The sequence below is a fragment of the Equus quagga genome, chromosome 4 (assembly GCF_021613505.1).
Source record: "Equus quagga isolate Etosha38 chromosome 4, UCLA_HA_Equagga_1.0, whole genome shotgun sequence".
Classification (NCBI taxonomy): domain Eukaryota; kingdom Metazoa; phylum Chordata; class Mammalia; order Perissodactyla; family Equidae; genus Equus; species Equus quagga.
Window position 1 is genome coordinate 26,059,326 of NC_060270.1, and position 14,738 is coordinate 26,074,063.

At 36.6% G+C, this 14,738-nt stretch overlaps 1 protein-coding gene across 2 annotated transcripts in view; it reads right to left on the bottom strand.

Annotated features, from left to right (window-relative positions):
• LMLN (leishmanolysin like peptidase) overlaps positions 1 to 14,053 on the bottom strand; it is a 75,032-nt gene extending 60,979 nt beyond the window's left edge. Inside the window, exons 1-2 of one of the 2 annotated variants that reach the window (XM_046659483.1) lie at positions 13,976 to 14,053; positions 187 to 284 (exon numbers count right to left, since the gene is read on the bottom strand). In XM_046659483.1, coding sequence (XP_046515439.1) covers positions 187 to 284; positions 13,976 to 14,005 — 128 coding nt within the window. In that variant the 5' untranslated portion in view covers positions 14,006 to 14,053. Of the gene's footprint in view, positions 1 to 186; positions 285 to 13,636; positions 13,856 to 13,975 lie in introns of those variants that run through there. The other variant, XM_046659482.1, reaches the window with a different exon arrangement.
• Between the last annotated feature and the right edge of the window lie 685 nt (positions 14,054 to 14,738).

The window sequence follows — 14,738 nt, forward strand, 5'->3', positions numbered from 1 at the left end:
GGTGTATAAATTTTAATCATATCCCATGGCCTTCATCTTTCCAGACTAAAAAGCATTGTTAGCTTAATTCTATCTGGAAGGTGCATTAGCACCTAGTTCTATCTATGGAACTTCAGGTAACAGATAAAAATATCTTTAATAGTTTGATTCTTAATAAAAAAGATGACAAAATAATGGTACACTTACTCTTCAATACTTTTATCATAGACAGTCTTGATTCTTAAATGTTCATCAACATCTCTTTTTACAACATGATTTGCTTTAAGATGGACCTTATTTATGACCTGAAAAAAAGGAATAGATTTGAAAATTTTTAAAAAACTTGTAGAGGTTAGCCAGTAGAGATCCCAACTTAAAATTAAAATAAATTTCAAGTATAATACCCAGGAAAAAAAATAAAAGAATTAAATAAATGCAGAGATAATCCATGTTCATGGATACGAAGGCTCAATATTGTCAAGATGTCAGTTCTTCCCAAGTTGATCTCTAGATTCAATGTAACCCCAATCAAAATCCCAGCAAGTTACACTGTGGATATCAACAAACTGATTCAAGAGTTTATATGGAGAGGCAGAAGACTCAGAATAGCCAGCACAATATTGAAGGAGAAGAGCAAAGTGGGAGGACTGACACTACCTGGCTTCAGGATTTACTATACAGCTACAGTAATCAAGACAGTGTGGTACTGATAAAAGAAGAGACAAATGGATCAATGGAACAGAACAGAGAGCCCAGAAATAGACCCCCATAAATACAGTCAACTGATCTTTTACAAAGGAGCAAAGGCAATACAATGGAGTGAACATAGTCTTTTCAACAAATGGTGCTGGAACAACTGGACATCCACATGGGGAAAAAAATTAATCTAGAGACAGATCTCACATCCTTCACAAAAATTAACTCAAAATGGACTATAGACCTAAATGTAAAATGCAAAACTATAAAATACTTAGAAGATGCCAGAGGAGAAAACCTAGATGACCTTGGGTATGGCAATGACTTTTTAGATACAACACTAAAGGCAAGATCCATAAATGAAATAATTGCTAAGTTCAACTTTATTAAAATTTAAAAATTCTGCTCTATGAAAGATAACACTAAGAGAATAAGAAGACAAGCCACAGACTGGGAGGATATATTTGCAAAAGACACATCTGACAAAAGACTATTATCCAAAATACACAAAGAACTCCTAAAAATCAACAATAATAAAATGAACAACCCAATTAAAAAATGGGCAAAAGATCTGAACAGACACCTCACCAAAAAAGATACACAGATGTCAAATAAACAAATGAGAGATGCTCCACATTATATGTTATCAGGGAAATGCAAATTAAAACGAGATATCCCTACACATCTATTAGAACGGCCAAAATCTGGAAAACAAAGACCAAATGCTGCCAACAACATGGAGCAACAGAAACTCTCATTCATTGTTGGTGGGAATGCAAAATGGTACAGCCACTTTGGAAGAAAGTTTGGCAGTTTCTTACAAAACTAAACATCTTCTTACCATAACAACCCAACAATTGTGCATTTTCGCATTTACTCAAACGACTTAAAAACTTACGTCCATGCAAAATCCTGTACCAGGATGTTTATAGTGGCTTTATTCATATTGCTATAGTTTGAATGCTAATGAATAAATAAACTGTGGTACATCCAAACAATGAAATATTATTCAGAGGTAAAAAGATGAGCTATCAAACTATGAAAAGACATGGAGGAACCTTAAATGCATATTGCTAAGTGAAAGAAGCCAACCTTAAAAGGCTACAGACTCTATGATTCCAACTATATGACATTGTGGAAAAGGCAAAACTATGGACACAGTAAAAAGATCAGTGTTTGACAGGGGTTGAGAGTGGGGGTGAACAGGTGGAGCACAGAGGATTTCTAGGGCAGTGAAAATGCCCTGTGTGATACTATAATGATGGATGCATATCATTATACATTTGTCCAAACCCACAGAATGTACAATACCAAGAGTGGACCCTAATGTAAACTATGAACTTTGGGTAATTATGATGTGTCAATGTAGGTTCATCAGTTGTAACAAATGTACCACTCTGGTTGGGGATGTTGATAATGGGGGAGTCTATGCATGTGAAGGGGGAACAGAGTATTTGGGAAATCTTTGTACCTTCTTCTTAATTCTGTGGTGAATCTAAAACTGCTCTAAAAAACAGTCATTAATTTAAAAAAAAAAGGAGACTAGAAGACAGTGGAACAAAAAGTTAAAGTGCTAAAAGAAAGATGTTCAACACTGTCAATCTCCAATGAAATTACCCTTCAAAAATGAAGAGGACATAAAGATATTTCAGAGAGATGAAAATGGAGAGAATTCATCACCAGCAGACCTGCACTACAGGAAATACTAAAGAAAGTTCTTCATGGTCACGGAAATGACACTAGACGGTAACTTGAATCTTGTCTTAGTCCAGGCTGCTATAATACAATACTATAAACTAGGTAGCTTTTAGACAACAGAAATTTATTTCTCACAGTTCTGGAGGCTGGCAAGTCCAAGATCAAGATGCCAGAAGATTGGATGTCTGGTGAAAGCCCTCTTCTTGTTTCATAAGGCCATATTCTCACTATGTCCCTCTGGCAGAAAGGGCAAATGAGCTCTCTGGGATCTCTTTCTTAAGGGTATTAGTCAAATTCACGAGGGCTCTGCCCTCATGATCTAATCACCTACCAAAGACCCCACCTCCTGACCATCACACTGGGAATTTGGATTTCAACATAAGAATTTGCAGGGGACACAAATTTTCAGTCTATACCAGATCTGTAGGAAACAGCAAGGACGACTGGAAATGGTAAACATATGAGTAAATACAAAAACTATTGTGCAGAAAAGAGTTAACATGGCAGGTCTAAGACTGCTATCTTTAGAAAACCCTGCTTGCAAGTTTGACCTTTTGCTGGTCTGGGAACTTGAACACTAAGCAGTTCCCTATGCTGATATAAAACTTCCCTAAGTGATAAGGAAGGTTCATTGTGTCTAAACTGTTAATAGAAACAATATAGTTTATGTTGCACGCTTTACTTCTTAGATTCTGGAATTGTAGTGACTGAAATTGTGCCTCATGACCAACCTCAAATTAAAAATCCAGGTCTCCTAGGCTCAGATGAACTTCCAACAGACAACATTTTGTGCTTCTTGTTACAAGTTACCACTGAAGGAATTAAGCATGTCCTATGGAATTCCACTAGGGGAGAACTCTCGCAGGCTTGTGCCTGGTTTCCTCCAGTCTTTGCTGTATGAGCCTTTTCTCTTTGCTGATTGTGCATTGTATCCTTCCATTGTAATAAATCTTAGCTGTCAGTACGACTATATGCTGAGTCCTGTGACTTCTTCTAGTAAATCACCAAACTTGAGGTGGTCTTGGAGACCCTCAACAATTATGCACATATTTCTTTTCTTCTTTTTATTTCTTTAGAGACATTAAAGAGATTCTTTAGTTTAAAGCTAAACTTACAGAAATGTAATTGTGAGGTTTATAATAAATGTAGAAGTAATATATCTTAAAACAATAACAAAAGGACCAGGGTGTAAATGAAACTATACTGTTGAAAAGTTTCTATATTTAAGATGAATATTAACTTTAAGTGGATGTCATAAATACAAGATACATATTATAATCACTACAGCAAACATTCAAAAATATATTGTGTTTTATTGTAGGTTAATTATATCTCACTTTAAAAAATAAAGCAATTCCTCCTTCAACAGAGGAATTAGAATACTAAAGGAAGAACAGAGGAAACAAAAAAATAGTCAAGTGAAACAAAGAAAACAAATACAGTCATGCATCACAACTATGGGGATACGTTTTGAGAAATCATTAGCTGATTTCTTCATTGTTCGAACATCATAGAGCATACTTGCACAAACCTAGATGGCATAGCCTACTACACCAAGGCTATATGGTACTAATCTTATGAGGTCATTGTCTAAATCATTGACCAAAATGTCATTATGCGGCACATGACTGTAGCTAAATTGCAGACCTAAATCCACCCATGTCAATAATCACATTAAATGCAAACATTAAATGCAAATGGACTGAATATTCCCATTAAAAAGCAAAGATTGTCAGACTAGATAACAGCTAGATCCAACTATATGCTATTTACAAGAAACCCATTTTAACTATACAGACAGAGAGAGGTTGAAAGTATAAGGATGGAAAAAGATATATCACGTAAACATTAATCAAAAGAAAACCAGAGTGGCTATACTAGTATTAGATGAAGTATATTTCAAAACAAGGAGTATTACCAGAGATAAAGAGAGGGACAGTCTATAATGCTAAATGGGTCAATTTGCCAAGAAAACATAATATCTAAAATGTGTAAACACCTAACAGCAGAGCTTCAAAACACATGAAGTGAAAACTGAAAACTGAAAGGAGAAACAGATAAATTTACAGTTACAGCTGGAGGCTTCAACTCTCCTATCTCAGTAATCAACACAAGTAGACAGAAAATCAGTAAGGATATAGGAGACCTGAGTAGCTCTATAGCTAACTTGACCTAACTGACATTTATAGAACACTTACCCCAACAAGAGCAGAATGTACATTCTTCTCAAGTACACATGGAACATTCACCTAGATAGATCACATTTTTGGCTAAAACAAACCTTAAGAAATATTTTAAAAATGAAATCATACAAAGGACATTTTCATCCATAACAAAATTAAACTAGAATGCAATTACAGAAAGATAACTGGGAAATGCCCTAACATTTGAAAATCAAACAACAAACTTCTAAATAACGCTTAGGTTGAAGAAGAAGTCACAGGGAGATTAGAAAATATTTTGAATGGAATGAAAATAAAATTACAACAAATTAATATTTGTGGGATGCAGCTAAGGCAGTGTTTAGAGGGAAATTTATAACTTTAAATACTTACATTAGGGAAAAAATCTCAAATTAATGATCTAAACTTCCATCTTAAGAAACTAGAAAAAGAAGAGCAAATTATACTCAAAGAAAGCAGAAGAAATGAAATTATAAAGATCAGAAATCAGTTAAATGGAAAACAAAAACAGAGAAAAATCAATGAAACTAAGAGTTGATTCTTTGAGAATACAATTGATAAACTTTTAAGCAGAGTGACAGAGAGAGAGGACACCAATTACAGACATATCTCGTTTTATTGTGCTTTGTAGATATTGTGTTTTTTAGAAATTGATGGTTTGTGACAATCCTGTAGGGAGCAAGTCTATTAGCGCCATTTTTCCAAAAGCATTTGCTCACTTCATGTCTCTGTGCCACATTTTGATAATTCTCAAAATATTTAAAACTTTTTCATATTATTATATTTGTTATGGTGATCTATAATCAGTGATCTTTGATGTTACCATTGTAATTGTTTTGGAGGTGCCACAAACTGCACCCAAAAAAGATGGCAAATAATCAATAAATGTTGTGTATATTCTGACTGCTCCACCACTGGTCATTCCTCCATCTCTCTCCCTCTCCTCAGGCCTCCCTGTTCCTTGAGACACAACAATATTGACATTAAGCCAGTTAGTAACCCTACAATGGCCTCTAAGTGTTCAAGTGAAAAGAGTTGCAGGTCTGTCACTTTAAATCAAAAGCTAAAAATGATTAAGCCTAGTGAGTAACGCATGTCAAAAGCAAGATATGCTGAAAACCAAGACAGGCCGAAAGGTAGGCCTCTTGCACCAAACAGTTAGCCAAGCTGTGAATGCAAAGGAAAAGTTCTTCAAGAAAATTAAAAGTGATACTCCAGCAAATACATGATAAGAAAGTGGAACAGCCTTATTGCTGATATGGAAAAACTTTTAGTGGTCTAGATAGAAGATCAAACCAGCCACCACATTCCTTTAAGCCAAAGTCTAACCCAGAGCAAGGCCCTAATTCTTTTCAATTCTATGAAGGCTGAGAAAGGTAAGGAAGCTGCAGAAGAAAAGTTTGAAGCTAGCAGAAGTTGGTTCACGAGGCATAAGGAAAGAAGCCATTTCCACAACATAAAAGAGCAAGGTGAAGGAGCAAGCGTTGACGTAGGAGCTGCAGCAAGTTATCCAGAAGATCTAACCAAGATAATTAATGAAGGTGGCTACGCCAAATAACAGATCATCAATGTAGATAAAACAGCCTTATATCAGAAGGAGATGCCATTTAGGACTTTCATAGCTGGAGAAGAAAAGTCAAGGTCTGGTTTCTTAGCTTCAAAGGACAGGCTGACTCTTTTGTTAGGGCCTAATGCAGTTCGTGACTTTAAGTTGAAGCCAATACTCACTTATCCTTCTAAAAATCCAAGGGCCCTTATGAATTATGCTAAATATACTTTGCCTGTGCTCTGTAAATGGAACAACAAAGCCTGGATGACAGCACATCTGTTACAACATGGTTTACTGAATATTTTAAGCCCACTGCTGAGCCTACTGCTCAGAAGATTGCTTTCAAAATATTACTGCTCACTGACAATGCACCTGGTCACCCAAGAGCTCTGAGGGAGATGTACAATGAGATTAATGTTGTTTTCATGCTTGCTAACACAATATCCATTCTGCAGCCCATGGATCAAGGGGTAATTCCAACTTTCAAGGCTTATTTAAGAAATACATTTCATAAGGCTATAGCTGCCATAGATGGTGACTTCTCTGATGGATCTTGGCAAAGTAAATTGAAAACCTTCTGGAAAGGATTTAACATTCTAGATGCCATTAAGAATATCGGTGATTCATGGGAAGAGGTCAAAATATCAGCATTAATAGGAATCTGGAAGAAGTTGATTCCAAGCCTCATGGATGACTTTGAGGGGTTCAAGACTTTGGTGGAGGAAGTAAATGTACATGTGGTGGAAACAGCAAGAGAAATAGAATTAGAAGTGAAGCCTAAATTGCTGCAATCTAATGATAAAACTTTAACAGATGAGGAATTGCTTCTTATGGATGAGCAAAGCAGTTTCTTGAGATGGAATCTACTCTTGGTGAAGAAACTATGAAGATTGTTGAAATGACAACAAAGGATTTACAATATTACATAAACTTAATTGATAAAGCAGAGGCAGAGTTTGAGAGAATTGACTCCAATTTTGAAAGAAGTTCTGCTATGGGTAAAATGCTATCAAATAGCATCACATGCTACAGAGAAATCATGCATGGAAGGAAGAGTCAATTGATGTAACAAACTTCACTGTTGTCTTATTTTAAGAAACTACCCCATCCACCACAACCTTCAGCCACCACCACCCTGATAAGTCAGCAGCCATCAACATCAAGGCAAGACCCTCCACCAGCAAAAAAATTACTATGGCCTGAAGTCTCAGATAATTTTTAGCAATAAGGTATTTTTCAATTAAGATATGTACATTGTTTTTGCTGGACACAATGCTATTGCACACTTAATAGAATGCAGTATAGTATAAACATAACTTTCATATACACTGGGAAACCAAAAAACTTGTGTCACTTGCTTTACTGAAATATTTGCTTTATTGCAGTGGTCTGGAACCAAACCTGTGCTCTCTCTGAGATATGACTGTACCAATATCAAGAATAAAACAGGACACGTCACTACAGACTTTACAGACTGTGATATTGTGATTTACAGTAAGAAACATATATTTGGTCTTTATCCCATTTCTGGCACAGAGCTCCTAAGACCCTTGCAATTTCCTACGTGATGAGAGTGATAAAAGAGTCTTTTGCTATGTTACTGAGGTGGCTTTTGGAAAGCACATAAGGATGTGAACTGGTTGCCAGTGGGGCCAACCATGTGATTAGAGGGTTGGAGCTTTCAGTGCCCGTACCTTCTCCTCACCCCCACCCAGGAGGAGAGAGAGGCTGGAGATTGAATTCAATCACCAATGACCAATGATTTAATCAACCATGTCCACGTAATGAAGCCTCCATAAAACCCAAGAGGATGAGGTCTAGAGAGCTTCTGAGTTGGTGAACACATGGAGATTCAGGAAAAGTGGTCTGCTCAGAGAGCATGGAAGCTCCTTACCCTTTCTTCATACTTTATCCTATTAATACATCACTTCCATCTTATTGTTCTTGAGTTATATCCTTTTATAATAAGCTAGTAATTTAGTAAGTAAATTCTTTCTCTGAGTTTTGTGAGCTGCTCTGGTAAAGTAATGGAACCCATAAAGGGTGTTGTTGGAAACTCCAATAGCCATTCAGTCAGAAGCTCAGGTGACAACCTGGACTTGGGATTGGCATCTGAAATGGGAGGGGCAGCCTTGTACGACCGAACACTTAATCTATGGAATTCAATGCCATCTCTGTGCAGACAGTGTCAGAACTGAGTTGAACTATAGGACACCCAGCTGGTATCAGAGTTGCTTGGTGGTGTGTGGGAAAACCCTCATACATTGGAATTGATTATCAGAATCAATTACAGACATTTAAAAGATCAAAAGAGAATATCAAGAAAAACGTTATGTCCATAAATTTGACAGCTTCAACAAAATGAAATTCTTTGAAAGAATAACTTACCAAAACACAACCAAGAAAAAATGATGTGAATAGCCCAATATCTATTTAAAAAATGAGTTCTATTATCTGTTAAAAATAGATAGTTCTAGTATCTATTAAAAAAATAGTTTACAACTCTCCAATAAAGAAATTTCCAGGCTCAGATGGCTTCACTCATGAATTCTACTAACCAGGAAGAAACAACACTGATTGTATGCAAACTCTTCCTGGAAAAAAATAGGAAGGAATATTTCTTAACTCATTCTATGAGGCCAACATTACCCTAATGCCAAACCCAACAAACTTACTGAATTAAAAAAAAAAAACACACAGACCCATATCCCTTATGAATATATACGCAAAATCATCAACAAAATATTAGCAAATAAAATCCAGCAAAATGGAAAAAGGGTAATACATCATGACCAAGTGGAGCTTTTATCTCAGGAATGCAAGGCTAGTTCATCATTCAAAAAAGATCAAACAATATAATTCACAATATCAACACAGTAAAGAAGAAAAGCTAGATGATTATATCAATTGATGCAGAAAAGACATTTAATAAAATTGAGCATCCAATCATAATAAAAGCTATCAGTAAGCTAGGAATAGAAGGTAATTTTCTTAACCTCATAAAGCACATCTAGAAAAAGTCTACAAGCAATATTCTTACTAGTGGAACACTGCTTTCTCCTAAGATCAGGAGCAATGCAAAGATGTCTACTCTCGGCATTCTTTTTCTTTTTTTTTAAGGAAGATTAGCTCTGAGCTAACATCTGCCACCAATCCTCCTCTTTTTGCTGAGGATGGCTGGCCCTGAGCTAACATCCGTGCCCATCTTCCTCTACTTTATATGTGGGATGCCTGCCACAGCATGGCTTGACAAGTCATGTCCACACCCAGGATCCGAAGTGGCGAACCCCAGGCTTCCGAAGCAGAACATGTGCACTTAACCGCTGCGCTACCAGGCTGGCCCCTCAGCACTCTTATTCCACATCATATTAGAGGTTTTAGTCAGTATGATAAGGCAATATTAACATTAAATATTTTTAATAGGCAAAAGATATATATTGTAATCCCTAAAGCAAACATACATGTACATCTCCCCCGACCCACAGATAGGTTAAATGTGAAAGGATGAAAAGAGATATATCAAGTAAGCTCTAATCATAAGCAAGCTAAAATGGCTATATTAATGTCAGACAAAACAGACTTCAAGACAGGGAGTATCACCCGAAATAAAGAGTAACATTTTATGATAAAGTGTTAATACATCAGAAAGATATAAGTATAAATGTGAATGCACCTAACAACAGATTCAAAACCCATGAAGCAAAAACTGACAGAACTAAAGGAAGAAAGACAAATTTACAATCTTAAGAGATTTTTAAGATTCTGACGACTAGACAAAAACGTGTAAGAATATAGAAAATCTGAAGTACACTATCAATCACCTCACCTTATTGACACGTATAGAAACCTACACTCAATAACTATAGAATATATATATTTTTACAAGTACACATGAAAAGTTAAACAGAATAGAGCATATGTTGAGGTATAAATAAAACAATCTCAAATTTCAAAGGACTGAAATCTTACAGAAAATACTCTGTAAATTAGAAATCAATAACAATAACATCTAGAAAAGGATCAAATATTTAGAAATTACATTTTAAATATTTTTAATAATTCATGGACCAAAGAAAAAATTACCAGGGAAAATAAATACACTTTGAACTAAATGATAATTAAAATACAATGTATCAAAATCTGTGCTGTTGAGCTAAAGTCGTACTTAGAAATTTATATCTTTGAATGTTTATATAAGAAAGGAAAAAAGGCTCAAAAACAATGATCTATGCTTCCACCTGACAATACGAGCAAAGTAAATCCACAATAAGTAGAAAGAGGAAATAACAAAGAATAGAAAACAATGAAATAAAAAACAATCATTTAACAGAATTACCAACAGTAATTTTTTAAATAACCAACCAAGCAAACAGTTGGTTATTTAAAGTGATTAATAAAATTAATAACCCCCTAGCAAGAACAGACTAGCATAAAACAGAATAAACACAAATTATTACATTAGAAATGAAAGAATAGATATAACTACAGATTCTACAGACTTCAAAAGGATAAATTATGAACTTTATGCCAAGAGATTTAACAGTTCAGATGAAATAAAGTCCTTGAAAAACAAAAGTTACCAAGACTGACACAAGATCAAACAGAAAATATGAATAGACTCGTATCAGAGAAATTGCATTTATCTCCCTACATAGTCGTTGCTAGGGGCCAGAAATGAAAACAGGGATTGACTACAAATGGACACAAAGGATCCGGGGTAATAGAAATGTTCTAAAACTGGATTGTGGTGAAGGTTGCACAACTCTGTAAATTTATTAAAAATCATTGAATTGGACACTTCAGTGGGTGAATTTCATGGTATACAAATTATAGTTCAATAAAGGTATTAAAAAAATCTCTACAAAGAAAAATCCAGGCCCAGATGGTTTCAATTATGAATTATACCAAACATTTAAGGGAGAAATGATTTCAATTTTATACAAATTTTTAGAAATACAAGAGGATGGAACACTTCTCAACTCATTATATGAGGCCAGTCAGTATAATTCTGATAACAAAAAGCTAACAAAAACTTCACTAAAAAAGGAAATTATAACCAATATCACTCATAAACATAGATGCAAAAATCCTTCACAATTTATTAGCAAACTGAATTCAGAGGTATATAATAAGGATAATACATCACGACCAAGTAGGCTTTATCCCCAAAATGCAAGGTTGACTTACTCTGGGAAAATTCAATGTAATCTACCATATAACAGTGTATACTATATAGTTCCTTTTATATAAACTACGTTCTAGAACAGGCAAAACTAATCTAATGTAAAAAAAAAAAAATCAGAACAATAGTTGCCTGGGGTGGATGGAAGGGACTGACTGGCAAAGTATAGAAGAGAATTTTCTAGAGATATGGAAATGTTCTTTATTGTGATAGGTTGTGGGTTTTATATGATGTACATGACTGCATTTGTTGCATTTCAATACACGTAAATTTTACCAAAAAAACTTTTAAAAGTAACAATAACAAGTAGGAGGATGGGGAATGGGTGGAAATATATTTGAAACAAGAATGACAGAATATTATTGTTAAGTGTTGAAGCCGGGTGATGGGTCCATGGGAATTCATTATACTATTGTGGTTTTGGATTTGTTTTAATTTACATAATAAAAAGTAAAAACAAATCAAAGCTTAGAGCTTTTAGCTTAAAACAAGTTAAAAGAGTCAAAATGTTTTGTACTGCCCCACCACCACCAAAAAAAAAAGTTACTGTAATTTCCCGAAGCATTTAACAGAGGTGCAGTCACTAATATGAGCACAATGAATATTTTTTGCCTTTACTTTGTATGCAGGTTAAAGCAAAGAAAATGGTTAGGAGGACTTGCTATTACATCCTCCACGAGGAACTAGGAAAATTTACTAGGGATGAGAACTCTCAAGAACTTAATAGCTTGCTTTTAATATCTGAAGCATTATTACTACTGAGTTGGTTCAGCCAAGAGGCATAAATAGGAATAGTGGGTGGAAGTTTCAGGAAGACTTTTCAGCTCTATAAAAAGAAGAACTTTAACAACGGTGATCTCAAAAAGCAAAGGGGCTGCCTCTAGAGATAATTTCCCCATCCGTGGAGATATTCAAATATAATTTGGAGATTTGTACACTGGCAATCAACACTAGAAGAAAACAGCTATTAAAGTTCCTTCTAGCACAGAGATTTTGCAGTTCTTTGCACTACTTTCTTATTTTAACCTAAAATCAAAGAGGGATGTATAAGGCTTTGTGGGGATGTGTTTTAAAAAGAATTCATCATGGGGGAGGGATTGGAAATATGTTGTTTAAGGGTACTACCAACTTGCAACCAGTAGATAAGTATGTCCTGGAGACTAATGCACAGTATAGTGATTACAGGCAACAATATTGTATTATAAATTTAGAAGTTGCTAAGAGATTATAAAAACAAAATAATTCAGCCAAAATGCAATGTCATGATAAAAGCTGTAATACAGCTACAAACCCCAAACAGTATTTTGGCACATATGGTTATAAACAGTATGCATAGAATTTTTTGGAAATTACCACAAAAAATGAGATTTCTGGGATGAAATGAAAATTTCTAAGTTAATCTTTCTTGATAAAGTAATAAGACAAATTATAAAACCAATCATAACATGCAGCCCTGCCCCAGGTACTGGTCTCCTTTCCTCAAAGAATAGTGATTATTGTGGGCCCTCCTCTGAGCTAAGTACGACGGAGGAATCCAAGTATAACACACAAATCTTATCCCAGGGAACATTACAATTTAACTACAAAGGCAAGACATGCCTGAAAAATAAGCCATCACCACATATCAGTACTTGGTTGAATGCCAGAAGAGAGTACAGATAGAACTACTAAGAAATGCAAAGAGCATTTTGCTGGGGTGGTTTCAGCAGGCTGTCTTAAGGTTAGGGAACTTAAAGTGAGACAAAGAATTCAGACAGGGAGAAAAACTAAATTTAGTGTGGGAAGGGAGCAGGCACTTCCAGGGCAGGAGAACAGGGTAAAGCAAGCACTGTGATAAACTAACTTGAAAATAAACCTGTATTTTATCTCCAGAGAACCCCCAATATCCCTCCAACGCCCTTGTCTGGCTCTTCTGTCAGTTCCTTCCCAAACCTTTAGATCAGTGGTTGCCAAAGTGTGGTCCTTGGACAAGCAGCATCACCAACTGTTTGGGAATTTGGGAAATTATCCCAGACCTAGAGTTAGAAAGTGGGGAAGTGGGGCAGCAGTCTGTGTTTTAACAAGTCCTTCAGGTGATTCTGATGCACACTCAAGTTTGAAAACCACTACTCTAGAACTACGGGCACAACCCCCCGCACAAGAAAGTGATGTTCTGAGTGCCTAACTCAGACACTTTGCTGAGTGCAGAAAGGGAGTTGAAAGCGGCTCTCAAACCTCTAAGAGTTCAGTCTCTGGACCACTTTCGCTTTCTCTTCCAGTACACCTTGTTCCAATCACTACCCTCTAGGCCACCGCCTCCCGTATTACTTTACCCTCTTAGGGCCCGCTCCCGTCCCTCCGTCGCCCTACCTCAGTGTCAGAGGGGACGTGGTGCTGGCAGGGAGGGGAACTGCCCAAGGAGACAGGAATAGATGTGGCGCTTGCCCAGAGCCCGCCCAACAGGAGTAAGACGCCTCGGACCCACAAAGAACCTCTCCAGCGCCCGCAGTCAGGGCCCGGGCCTGAACCCGAGAAGCCCGTTCCTTCACCCCACTCGGCCGCCATCTTTGGGCCGAGCGTCGTTACCATGGAGTACGCGACGCCTCCGCGCTCGGCGCCAGCCCCGCCCCTCGCCGCTCGGGGCGGGTGGAGGGACCAGCCGGCGGAAAGATGCTTTTCGATTGGCTAGCGTCACCATAAGAAGCTCACCGCGGAAGATGAGAGCTGCATCACGTCCATCGTGTCTCATTGCGCGAAGCCGGCCAATAAATGCGGTTTAGTGGCCCACGTGAGTTCGGCTGTGGGAAGATTAGTGGATGTTGACGGCAATGGGTTAGTGGTATGTGGGTCGTGTCTTTACTGAGGCAGTTTTTCAGTCTAATTGTTTTTCATGGAAAAGATATGCACCCACTAGATGCCAGGTGGCTTAGACAAGACATATAAACTGCTGAACCTTTTATGGTGTAGCTTTCTGTATAAAATGCGAATGGAATATAATTTCCATTTTTACTCTAGCCTGACTGACCAATTTTAGGCCCAGTTTTTTCTTAACTAAACTCATTTCCCATAAAATCAATGATGTGTCCTTTACTATCCAACCCCATCCCTTAACTTCTGTAAAAGCCGACTTGCAACTGCATTAACCTAGAATGAGATTGGGTGGACCCTTGCAATTAAGGAAACTACCTCCAAAACTGAGCTGTGAAGAACTATAAAAAATTGAAAACTGGGACAAATCTCCTTGTGGCACATGAAACAAAGAATTAAAACTAGGAACTGAAAGCACAGAGCTGGAATAGTCATTCAGCATGAATTCAATATTGTAAATTGCTATACTAGAAACTATAGGGGTAGGAAAGTATAGAAAATCCCCAAGAATTTACAATTCATTGGTGAAGATCATGTACTCAAATAATAAAAGGGTGGGCATTTTACAAGTGAGTAGACTCATTAGATAACGTGTCTATCATCC